This window comes from Limanda limanda, chromosome 6, assembly GCF_963576545.1.
Source record: "Limanda limanda chromosome 6, fLimLim1.1, whole genome shotgun sequence".
Lineage (NCBI taxonomy): Eukaryota > Metazoa > Chordata > Actinopteri > Pleuronectiformes > Pleuronectidae > Limanda > Limanda limanda.
In genome coordinates, this window is record NC_083641.1 from 19996487 (window position 1) to 20009565 (window position 13079).

Below are 13079 nucleotides of genomic sequence, written 5' to 3' on the forward strand. Positions count from 1 at the left end.
TCAAAATCTATCAGTGGCAGCTTTTGACATCAAGTGTTTCTTTGTGTTCTTCTCTGGCCTTAATAGAATAATGTAGCACTTTGGTGCAAAGATGCAGCCCAGCAGTCCGTAACTGGAGGCCAAGATGGCAAACACCTCTGTAACCGTGGAGTACTTCCCTGGAGAGGTGATGTACGCTGGAACAAAGGCAACCCATACGGCACAAAAAATGAGCATGCTGAAGGTGATGAGCCGGGCCTCGTTGAAGTTGTCTGGGAGTTTCCTCGCCAGGAAGGCCAAGACGAGGCAGAGGCAGGCCAGCAGGCCAATGTAGCCCAGAACCAGAGCAAAAGCCACGGGTGACCCTTCGTCACACAAGAGGATGACGATCGGACTCTCACGGGGCATCAGTTTGCGAGGAGTGGGGGGTGCAACAACCAGCCACACTGTGCAGATTATTACCTGATGGAGGAGAGATATCTTTTTTCAAACAATTGCAAACATTTTATTTAAAGTTCTTCTATTGTTTCAAAGAGCATCATTAGATTTTCCTACTTGGATAAGTGTGCAAAAGATGATGATTGCTTTTTGCTGCTGAGGCCCAAACCACCTCATGACATTTCTTCCTTGAAATGTCGCCTTGAAAGCCATTAGCACCACTATAGTTTTCCCCAGAATGCAAGAGATGCAGAGGACAAAGGTGATGCCGAACGCTGTGCGGCGCAGCATGCAGGACCACTGAGAAGGTCGGCCGATGAAGGTCAGAGAGCAAAGGAAACACAGGGTCAAGGAAAAGAGCAGCAGGAAGCTCATCTGAGAATTGTTGGCCCTGACAATGGGGGTGGTTCTGTGATAGGTGAATATTAAGAACACGGTGCAGGTGAAGAAGGAGCCAATAAGGGAGATGGCCATCAGGGTGATGCCCATAGTGTCGCTAAAGGAGACAAACTCCACCTCTTTGGGGATACAGGCTGTCCTCTCAGGACTGGACCAGAACTCTGGCAAGCAGCGCACACATTCTATGGCATCTAAAGGAAAGACAAAAAGCTTTTAGCCGCCATAGTGCAACTAACACTGTGCAGTACGTTCAATTCTGAAACATAGTGTGGGTGAGTAGTTCTCTTCTCACCGGTCTGATTGCTAATCTCCCCAGCTGTACAAACCACACAATCGTGGCAGCAAATAGGGAAGTTGGGTCTGATTGCCTTCCGTGTACCTGGGGGACAAATGCTGCTGCATGCTGACAAGGGCACCTGAGCAAAAGAGGAAGCACACACGACACTGGTCACCACATAGTCACCTCAGTCACATAATGAAAATATTATTGAACAAAATGCAATTCACAAAACCTTGATGCCTACTGTGGTTAGGTTGCCGTTCCATACAATGTTGCGGTCCTGGATCTGGAGGTCTTGTTTGACAGTCGTCTCATCGAATTTGCCAATAGTCACAATCTCCATTTCTCCATTTGCTCTAAGCTGCCAGTTAACTAGGTCGTACATGGCTGCAGGGTCGCCATTTTCATCAAACTTTGTCTCATCACCAAATGAGTTTGAGTATTTCACCTGTTTTATGTAATGAAGCAGCTAAGGGAAGAAATAACTTATGTAGCATTACCAAAATCTTTAAATAATATTTCAGAATACCAATAACTTTGGTTAACCTTTACCTGCCATGGCTGTATATTGTTCATATCTGGACAGGCCTGCAGAGGAAAAGGCCCTTTTCCTTTCACACACTTCCTCATAGTCTGGAGTGCATGGCCAATGGCATAAACAGCCTTATAGACATTGTAGGAAATCCTTAGCTGCGACACATCTGAATAGATATTTGTTACATCCCCCAATTCTTCTGCTCCAGAGCAGGGGGGTTTATGTTCCTGAGCATCAGACAGCAAACTCAGGCTGCACTGAAACACCTCTTCCCAGAAAGGTATAAGGAAAGGATCTTCAAGGGGGTCTGGGCTGGAGGGATGCAAGCGAAGCAGAAAGTCCTGCAATCCCGGGATGTGCGCTTGTCGAATGGCAAATCCCATAGAACCCTGGAGGATGTGGTGGTACTTTTTGGGAGTAGAGAGGACGGCAGCTGTACTCCATGCCTCACTGGCTAGCCACTGAATCCCAGTGAGCCCATTTCTAAATTCAAGAGATATATACGCTGGATGTAATTTCTTCCATTGACAAACACAAAAAATATTTAAGAGACAGCTTTGTATCCCATTATGAATATTGTACTATTGCTGAAGATTGCAAAGAGATGAAATCATGCCTGAGTGCTTCATCAAATAATGCAGCTGCATCTTGTTCAACAGCAAATACGAGAATCACCCGAGCCCCAGAGGAGCGGATCTTGGAAACAATAGTCGAAACTGCAGCCTGCGCTCGGTTCTTAGGGATTATCTCATGGAGGGCAACACAAGCACCTAACTTTCTAACCTAAGAGAGCAGAAAGAGACACACAAGACAACTCATTCATTCATTATATGTTTACATTAAAAGCTACAGAGTGGCAATTTATCATGATTGAGTCCTTTATTTATGGGTGTGTGACCCACCTTGTCGGCAAAGATGTTTGCTCCACCACGGCCATAGGCATCATCCCCAGCAATCACACCCACCCAACTCCAGCCGAAATGCTTGACAAGCTGTACCAGTGCATCTACCTACAATGAGACAGAGAAACAGAAAGTGATAATGATAATAACTGATTGATTAATGTATAATAAGGGATAATGTTTCAGAAGGTTGACTGTGAAAATACTTTTAATACTGATGATTTTGTAAGTAAGCAGTGCCTCTAACCTGGAAGAAGTCGCTGGGCATGGTCCTCAAAAAGGCAGGAAACTGTTTTTTGTCACTGAGACAGGCACAGCTGGAGAAATAACTAACCTGCATGGAAGAAAACACAGCAGCCAAGGGTTAAAGCCACCACTTCTTAAATGTGACTGTCAACTTTGACCCTCCTGAGGGGTAGGGATGACAAAGGAATACTATAGGAAAAACATTTTACACTGCTACATTTATAATAATGATATTAATAATAATAATACATTTTATTTATATAGGACCTTTCATACAACAAATGTAGATCAAATTGCTTTACAATAAAATCAAAGACATGAAATAAGATAGATCATTGGGCACATGTTAGCAATAAAACAAAGACTAAAGATAAAATAAAAGCATAAAACTAGAAAAATGTATAAAAAGACAATTGTGTATTGAGTTGTTTCTTAAAATTATCAACAGAAGTAGCTCGTTATAAACTTTTGGTGCAGGGCAAGAGATAGCTGCGGTAGAAGACCTGAGGGAACGGTTAGGAACATACTCCTATAAACAGAAATGTATGAGGGTGCTGCACCATTAGGGGAGACTTAAAAACAAGTAAAATAATTTAAAAATCAATCCTCAGTGATACTGGAAGCCAGTGTAAAGACGCTAAAACCAGAGTAATGTGATCTCTTTTCCTATTTCTCATTAAAACCCTGGCCGCTAAAAGCTGGAGCCGACCAATGGATCTTTTGGGTAATGCTGAATAAAGTGCATTAAAGTAGTCCAGGCGAGAAAGTATAAAAGCCTGAGTCAACTTTTTGGCATCTTCAACAGTAAGGTAAGGTCTTACTCTTGATGATTAAAGGTAACCTTTGTTACATTATATAGGTGTGAATGAAAATCTAATCTTTACCCAGCCCAGTTGCTTTAACATAGACATAGACATTAGACAGTAGCTTGTCATTAAAATTACCTGTGGCACATGGAAAACTCCCAGGAAACGAGCCACTACAAGAGACTGAGTAGAGCCACCATCTCCTATCACTGCTGGTACAGCTCCATGACAGGTGTCATTACCCTGTGTCTCACCTTCAGCCCCTGAACCCTTCTCATTCCCCATTAACTCCAAGGCGGCCCTCAGAGCCTGATGAGGTGAACTGCATGAATCATAGATCTTATAGCCCAGCGTGATGTTGGGAAGGAGTCTGCCTTCCCTGTTGATTTCCGCGATGGCAAAGATCATAGTTTGCATCCAACGGAATGTCCGAAAGTTAAATCTGGAGGAGAAAAGAAGAAGAAAAGACAGACGCAAAATTTGAAGCAATTTTCATTTTCAAAACACTCAATCGCAACTTTGCAGCACCAGAAATTTGAGGGCTTACCTAGTGCACTGTGTGCGAGGAGGTGTAGAGGTGTAAGACAGACTGTGCTCAACCACCATGTCATGGAGGGAGAAGAGTCCCCCCAAGGTAATGTCTCCCCTTTTCTCCAGCACAGGCAGGGGCATAGAACCTGGGATTATCTCACATTTTGGGTTCTGGTCTTGGTGGGTGGGTAAAATCCCAAACCCCAACAGACCCAGAAGCACAATCTCTGTCATCCTTAATGAAAGACTGCGCTCTGCTGGTCTCAAGCAAAAATTATCCATCCTTTGGTTAAGCTATGTCTACGCTTGTTCAAACAACAAGCTATTTGGATAACCAACAAATAATAAGCCAAATAGACACCCTGTTTGTAGACAAAGCACCAGACTATTTGTCGGAGTAAAGCGCAAAAAGCAATAAGTGCCTGTGCACAGAAGATAATACATCATGAGCCCATTCAGACAAGCACAGTATGTACAGAAATTCCCCACAGATAAATTATCCTGACTTCAAACAACTGGTAAAAAGAAAGCCCTCAAAAACAGTCCTGCATCTTCATCGCAAAAGCACAGTACAGACAACCCGTCCTGTCTTTTGTGTCAAGTAGATACGCTGTGTTTTAGCCTTTATATGGTCCATAGCTCAAATCACAACTCTCACATTGACCTTATTTCCCCTGGGTTTCTGATCGATGGAAAGAGAGCCCCAGTTTCACACTCGGTAACAACAATAACAAGAAAGTGGAATGAGCACTTAAGCAAAATGGAAAAAGACAAGAGCTATCCTGTCAGAAGGTCATGCCTGACTAGGCCTAGCTCATCGTTCAGTGATGTGAAGAGGCAGACAGTAGACCCATGTCACCAGGGGCTGCTAAATGAACTTATGCCTTACAAACCAACACGCTGACATACAAACATACACTGACACACAAACACAAGCTGACACACACACACTCCCGCACACACACTGAACAAATGAGCGGAAGGAGAGCTTAACACTTGTAACAAAGATATGGAAAGATTAAAATATATTATGTTTAATTCACTGTGTTAAAACAAAATAGTGCATGATTGTGTTTAATGAATGTAGATTTCATGGGAAACTGCTATGAATTTATTTACTTTCAACATCCTGAAAGCTTAACCAGAATCCGGTGAAAACTACTTTAATTCAATTATGTGACTTTTTTTTCTACTGTCTCTTCTCCTTCAATGATGTTTAACAGGTTTAATAAGGTGAGATTCATTAGGTAGTTGTGCTATCATTAACAGGACAAACCCCGCAGGCAACAAAACAAAGCACCACAGAGTATGAAGTTAAGAGGATATGTTATGTTGCCCCGGGTCATATAGGCTTATTCACTTAATATGTCCCTGTGTGACGCCCAGGAAAGGACAGACAGAAGCCCCCTTACAGATAATTCAGTAATACTTTAAATTGTTTTCTTTTCTTGTAAAGTAACTCGTTAACAAAGTTTTAGATTTAGAACATCCTGTGCTCTCAAGGGACGAGAGGTCTGCCTTGTTTCTGAACACAGACTGATTAAGAGTGAACAATAATGAGATTGCAATTGTATCACAGTTGTCCTCAAAGGGATATGAGATTTAAGATAATTTGAGCCCCTGAGTATTGGGTGTTGCATCGTATTCTGCGAAGGCTTTGAATGTGCAGACAGGCAAACTGAGAAAAACATACACAAAAATACGTGTAGGAAAACATAACAGACAGTGGTGCGAAAAAAGTTGTCACAGTGAGTGAGTCAACGAGTGTAATAGTGTGCGTAGAATGACTGGAAATATATGCTAAAGATATATAGAGAGACAGTCAAACAGATAGGAGCAAAAAGAAAAATGTAAACTGGAAAGAGGGTTAGCTTAACACAAATAATGGGGAAAAAGAGGATTTAATTAGGTAATTCAATACTCTTGTGAATTTAGGGGTGTGGTATAGGACAACATTTATAGTAAAGTCAATTATTTACCTCAGGAATCATGAGATCCTAAACTGTATATAACCCAGTGATTCTTAAACTGTGTGGCGCGCCCCACTGGTGGATCGCAGAGGTATAACAGGTGGGGCGCACGACCGGGAGGGGAAATGTGAGGCGGAACTAATGTTTTGACGTCCGCATCTCTTTAACGGTGGAACAGTAAATAAATCGTTCTTTCGCCATAGCCAGGGGTCGGCTACCAGCGGCTCTGCAGCGGCTCCATGTACAGTGTTGTGCAGGCGAAATGCGTGTGTGTGCCCCCAGACAGCACACACACAGGCCCCAATCATTCAGAGCTCGTTCCCGTGAAGCAGCCGGTCAGTGACAAACAAGAGACAGTGTTCGAAAACCAAGTTGAAAAGAAAGTACGATGAAGCCTGTCTTGCTCTTGGGTTCACAGTGAATGAAGGAGGACATGATGAGAGACCAGTGTGTATTTTAGGTCTGAAAACTCTGGCAGCTGACAGTATGAGACTCAACAAATTAAGAAGACACTTAGAAACATTACACCCCAGTCACATGCATGTGTTCTTTTTGGTTGAGCTTTATCCTCGCTGTATCAAAGTGATTATAATTTAATAAATGTTTTCTCTATTTTTGAAAAAGTACAGACGATGGAGGAATGTAGTGATAAATGTCACCAAAAGTACTTCAATTAGGTTAAATTTAACCAAAGTTATTGCACTATTCTTTGAAAAAAGTGTCAAATGTCAAAAAAAGTTGTTTGAAAAAGGTTGTTTTTTTGCACATCAGAAATTCCTGAAAGTAATGTGAATTTAATGTTCATGTTTACTTTATGTAAATACAAATGTTAAACTTGGCCCATTTTGTCATAAATTTGTTGGGGCAGGGGAGCGGATGGAGCATGAAAAATATTCTAGCTCCAAAGTGGGGCATGACAGAAAAATTTTGAGAACTACTGATATAACCCAACAGCCACTTTGTTTAGCCAAAACCCAACACTATCTGCTAGATCTTCTAATGAACATGCACAGTCAGCTCCAGACCCTAAAGCAGGGGTGCCCACACTTTATAGGCTTGTGAGCTACTCTTGAAATGACCAGCTCAACAAGATCTACACCCCCCCCGTGCACGTACCCCCTCTTTTTTCGCGCCAGGAAACACACTGAAAAATGATTTTAAACGATATTGATAACATATTTTATATTTTATATGATACAAATGATGAAATATGCATCCCATAGTTTGTATTCCCCTTCTGTTGTCCTGGAGATTTAATTTTACCAATTTTACCAATCACATTATTAAATGTCCCCCTCTGCCCAGCCACAAGCAGTCATATAGATAAAAAGAGAGAGAGGGGGGGGGCTACGTATTCTCCACATAGGTTTGAGTGGAGAATACGTAATTTACCCTCCACACCCAACATAGCAAACAGCGGAGAAGTTCTTGAAGATGGATGACATTAAATTAATAATTTAAGTGGAGAAGTACAGTGAGCTGTATGATCCTCAGCACATATGAGACAAAGAAGACACATGTTGGGCTGTGTTGGAGCAAATGATTAAATGCCGTTTTTACTGCAGGCTGATAACAGCAAAAGTATGTGATATTATTAGCGCGGCGCTTCAGCGTCCGGTGCGAACAGCCAAGCGCCGGCGCTCTAGGGATAAGCGCGGCGCTTCGGCGTAGTTTGAAGTGACTGAGAGACAGAGAGCTGTTCTGTGAGTGAGAGAGCAGAGCCGTGTGTGACGGGAGGAACGCTGTGACGCTGTGTGAGGATTTTCATTCAGTCCGAGCACAGATAATGACTCCGATTACTCGTATTATACTCGTTATCGGCAAAAGTGCTTTATCCGTACCGGATACTCGTTTCAGCCGAGTATCCGGCTCATCTCTACTAACTACTACCCAGTGTTTGCTTCTAACCTGTCCGTGCTAGCGCCGTTATGAAAGTTCGTTATAACCGTATGTGACCGTACACACATGCCGTCAGTGCTCTAACCAGCCACCGTCAGCCGGAGTCCACGGCGGAGCGGGCGGTCCTATCTGACCGTGTCTGTAAAAACAGAGTAGCATATATCGGCTTTAAGCGTCCGGGGTTTGGTCCCGCTACCGTGGTCGACCCTGGTCGAGCGGCTGTACTGGTAATGGGTAATGATCTTTTCTGTTTGATCGTCTTCTCGGAGCTCCGCCAGGGCCCTGACCGACTACAGCGGGGCCGATCCGAGCACCTCACTAAACCAAACCAATCGGTAGTAGCGACAGATGGTGTGTACAAAGGGCAGGGACTTACACAACCCGAGCACATTCCCCATCCATTTTTTCCCTGTAAAAAGTATCCAGGTGCTTATGAAGGACCTGGGTTCAGTTCAGACTTTATTATTCTTTCTGAAATTTGGCAGCAAAACTAGACTGTGTCCAGTGATTTGATTTCTCTGTACCATCACTGTGCAGGTTTGGCTGGTCCAGGGGTAGAAAGGAGAAAGGTATTGGAAGACCAGCGGGAATGCAGCTTCTTGGGCTTCAGATGCAAAAATGTAACTGAAGGATCTCTAGTTCCCCTCAGAGAGACTCCTTTTCAGCAGTGGAAAGGAACTGCTGAATGGACCAAGGGTACTGTGGGATGCTGAAGGAACAACTTGAGAAACGTCCACCAGAAAAGGAATAGCAGGAAGGCCGAGGAGAAACTCATTTCTATGCGGGAGGTCACAGAGATATTCAAAAAATCTTAATTTTGGAATGGTGGCAGGGGAAGATGAGATTCATCCTGAAAGTCTGGGCAATAGATATTTTGGCAAGCCAACAATGGACAGTATGTGTCAACCAACCGAGTATATATGTCAACCCAGAGGAGCAAAGGACTGTCCTGACTGCGAATGAGTGGACAAGATGGCTAACCTTGCAAAATTGCAACATCCACCATCAGGTTGCTTAGAGAACTGTGAATCCATGGATAATGCCTGTGCCAGACTATAAATAAAAATCCCATACTGAACGCTGCAGCCAATGGCTCTGGATCGGGAGGAAGCATCCCGCGTACACCCAGGTTTGATCAGCCTGTGGTTGGCCTGCACTAGAAGAGGGTGTCTTGTGATGTGCAGGAAGTCAAGATCTGTCTCAGAGGGGAATTGTAGAAATCCCTCCCCAGCAACATTATCAAAGTCTTCATGGAGAATCTTCCCAGATGGGATATACAGTATATCTCTCCGGGAGATTCTGTGTCTACTCCAGGATCTCCTCTTTAGTGGACATGGCCAGAGAGAGGTCACCTAAACGCCCCCCTATCAGATGGCCGAACCACCTTAACTGGCTTCAAATGCAAATGAACAGCAGCGTCCCGTTGGATGAGCTGCTCACCCTGACTCCAACACTTTGTGGGGGAAATTAATTTCAATCCCATGTATCTCTGATCTCATCCAACCCTTTGCCATCACATGGTAGTAATTTACGCCAGGATGAAGTCATCATATTATTGCATCTATCCACTTATTCCACAAATGTCTGATTGTATGTGGAACCCATATCTCGCAAACCGTTCATCTAATCAGCTTCAAACTTGGCCTGTCTGCTGGCATGCTCTGTAGCAGTCAGTAGAGGCAGGGCACTGAGCCTTCAGTCCTCTTCTATGTCCTCTGATAAACTAAAGCAGCGGTTGGTAAACCATGGGTCAAAATCACTGCCAGATCATCTTGATAATTTTATTAATTTGATTTCAACATATCGACCTGAGAACCAGACAGTTTAGCAATTCGTCTTCAAAGTGAAAGTAATAAAAACATAAAATGCTTTTATAGAGATAAGTTGAGAATTTAGGTCTGAAGATTGTGTCACTTGCTTAACAAACTTTCACTCTTTGTCCCTCATAACATTGTAACTGCAACCTAAGGCTTTTATCAATGTCATTTATGAGAGGAGAAATCAAAGAATATGTAGTGAGATTGAGTAGAAGCAAGAAGAAATCTGTCCTTGTGATAATCCAGCAATCCTCAATCTCCCAGTAAAGAACATTTGTTCTCAAATATCAGTTAATCTCAGTCTAAATTGTTCACTGTAATGTCAAAGTATATAATAGAAAAGTAAAGTTAAGAACAACAGGAGGCCTGATCAAATGTTTGAGATCGAATGTTTGCGTCACACCACCTGTCTGTGCTTGTTTGTGTCTGGCGGGTGTTATGGGAATGACTTGTTTTCCAACTTGTTCATGAGAAAAATAACCTATAATAGCATTAGCGTGTTGTTTCATTTCCAATCAGTCATGAATAACATGCACTGAAGTGTAACACACCCACTTGGGAAGCACTTAAAACTTGTTATTGTGTATATTATGGAAGAGATGTTGCGTCATAGCATCATCCTGAACCTGCCAATTTGCCTTTTACCCATGGGGCTGAGGTGGAACAATGGGACCAGCTGGGCAAGCAAAGACAAGCAAGTGTTTCCTTCAAGACTGATGACATGTGGGCCTGAGGCGGTGAAACAGGCGCTGAGCAGGTGTTGTGTCGGGAAAATAATTAAATCTGAGATTTAATGAAAGATGATCTTGGCTCTTTCAAAACAAGCCACTCTCATTAATTAGTGACACAGCAGCAGAATCAATATTCCATACCAGCTACACAACTTTGTTTGGAGGTGAAGTTAATGAAATTAATTTTTAAATGTGACAAATCTGGCATGTCAAACCGGATGAGGAATCCTGATAGGAATATGTATCGTGAACAGTTTGACACACATTGCTAATACATAGTATAAGTGTTCCTCAGACAGTGACCTTAACAATTAGCTTTAACATGACACAACTTTAGGAGGAAACTAAATAAATAATACTGTAAAAACAAGTTACATAAAATGGCAAGGGTCAGACTTAATATTTTTGGTTGACCTTAACCTTCATTACAGCCTTAATAGATCTTGGCCTAAGTTCCTGACCATATTCCTCAGTCTTGGCTTATTTACTTACATTTCTGGACCAAGATTTCAAACAGCTTGCCTTTGTTGTAATTCTAACATACTGTATTATAGCACAACATTGCATTTTAAGTGGGTTTGGATCTTGGGGTTGATTCATAGTTTGGATGTTCCTTCATTCTCAATTTGAATATAATTCTTTATATGACTGAAAGGTGTACAGAATACTGATCTGCAGAAAATCATAGTTTGGAAGAGATTTTACACACAAATGTTTCACAGATGATTTTTTTCTGGTTCTGTTTCTTTGTCCTTTTGTAAACTCACCAACAAATCATCAGCAACTTTCTGCCAAATTTCACATTCGGCTGGAGACACTAGGGGTCTCCGTCTCTCCAGGGTGTCGATGTCATCAGCTGCGTCTGCCAGGCACTGGTCAGAGTAAAGAGACTCATCACAACAGATGACCTGACTCAAGTCCTTTTGCGCTGCTGGGCTTTGCCAAACAAACCTTGGGAGCTGAGTGGTTCTTCACATCAGACAGTGTTGCTCTGTATTTCTGAAGGTCACATAACGCCGACCTTTGGTGCAATGAGGCATGGTTGAATTTCTGAACGTTGTTATTCAGCGGTGAGGCTCTATCGTATCCTCTGGTATACACTGACCTTTATTTCAGCATTTTATCGGTGAAAACCTTCAGTTTATATTTATATGGGCAATAACACTATAAATCCAAATACATGGACACAGACGTAGGCCTCAAGGTCATTGCTTGTACTAAGAGACTTTTAGATCACTACAGTCAACCAACAGTGTTTTCCCTGATTGTCAGATGGAATATTAATATAGACAAACATCTATACAATAATAATGTATAAGGAATTGCTGGTTGAGCTGAGTTTGCGCAAACAGCCAACCACCCCAACTTGGTGCCCACCTGCTTTCCGACAAACGCATGTGTTCTTACTCTTGGCGATATTTTCTTTTTCTAAATAAATTGCATTGCGGCCGGTTTACTGTCCTGCCATGAGGTTCAGGAAGTATTTTGCTGCCACAACGTTTTATTTTTTCTGCTGTGGCAGGGCTCCTGTAAAAGTGTTTCATGTAACATGAAACACACATGACATTTTACAGTATAACATAATTTTTATAGCCTAATAATGTTAAATATTTCACGATATAACATGATAGTTTACAATTAAAACTCAAAACGTTTCACATTGTAATCTAATAAATTATTATTCAAATGTAACACGTTATAACGTCTGTCTCATTCCTTTATATCGGATAAATCATTAAACATGCTGATTTACATGATCTGATGAATTTCATGTTCCGGTTTAGACGTGTCAAGATTCTGCTGTTATTGAACATTGTGGGTGATATTTTGCTCAGAAGGAATAATGAGTCTGGTTCAGACTTTTTACACTTAACATAATGCTAATAGTATTTAGAAAGACTCCCTACTGATTTTAACTAAAGAAAACACATTAACACAAATGTACTCTCTCTTTATTCTTTTGAAAATTGTTTTTTGATTTCATGAAATATTCTAATCTAGTTCCATTTCAAACACTTTATAATAAACATGCTGACTTATTATGAGCCAGTATGCATTCTAAGATTTTAAAGTTAAGTGTAACTTTTCCTTTTATATTGTTTTTTTTTTTTGCCCTATTCCTGAAATTTGAACTTTTGTAGTTATATATTTGTAATGTGCAATTATTTATGTATTCATGTTTATATTTTCCTCTCTTACTGTGTCTTTTGTGTTGTTTTACGTTATTCCTTTGTAAATTGGGCTTTCATTTCATGCTATTTAACTGTAATTATAATCATCATCATTAGCAGCAGCAGCAGCAGCAGCAGCAGCAGCAGCATCTGTGTCATTATTAGAGCTTTGTAGCTGTTCTATACTGATTCCAGAAGATGGCACCATTGTCCTTTGGTACGACCATGCTCCTTAGTTCAAATAACACAGACAAGTGTGTTGTTGTGAGGGTGCGACTATGTTGTGGTGACAAAAAGTGTCAACAAGATTTAAACATTTGAGTTTGTTTTTTTCTTCCCCTAGGTTTTGGCCAAGTCATGTCACGACCACTAGGG

The 13079-nt window shown here is 41.7% G+C and overlaps 1 protein-coding gene across 1 annotated transcript; it reads right to left on the reverse strand.

Annotated features, from left to right (window-relative positions):
* LOC133002909 (extracellular calcium-sensing receptor-like) lies at nucleotides 1–4350 on the reverse strand. Its single transcript, XM_061072499.1, has 10 exons — nucleotides 4133–4350; nucleotides 3724–4027; nucleotides 2781–2867; nucleotides 2534–2641; nucleotides 2248–2414; nucleotides 1649–2114; nucleotides 1341–1565; nucleotides 1109–1232; nucleotides 535–1007; nucleotides 1–441 (listed from the first exon to the last, which is right to left on the reverse strand). The coding sequence occupies exons 1-10, from the start codon at nucleotides 4348–4350 to the stop codon at nucleotides 1–3; spliced, it is 2613 nt and encodes an 870-aa protein (XP_060928482.1).
* Between the last annotated feature and the right edge of the window lie 8729 nt (nucleotides 4351–13079).

Bases quoted from the DNA above. Each gene is read 5' to 3' on its own strand.
- LOC133002909 (XM_061072499.1), bottom strand. From the start codon at position 4,350: ATGACAGAGATTGTGCTTCTGGGTCTGTTGGGGTTTGGGATTTTACCC. The intron at 1,566-1,648 runs GTAAAGGTTAAC...TTCTTCCCTTAG, and splicing joins ACAATATACAGCCATGGCAG to CTGCTTCATTACATAAAACA. The intron at 1,008-1,108 runs GTGAGAAGAGAA...TCTTTCCTTTAG, and splicing joins GGAGATTAGCAATCAGACCG to ATGCCATAGAATGTGTGCGC.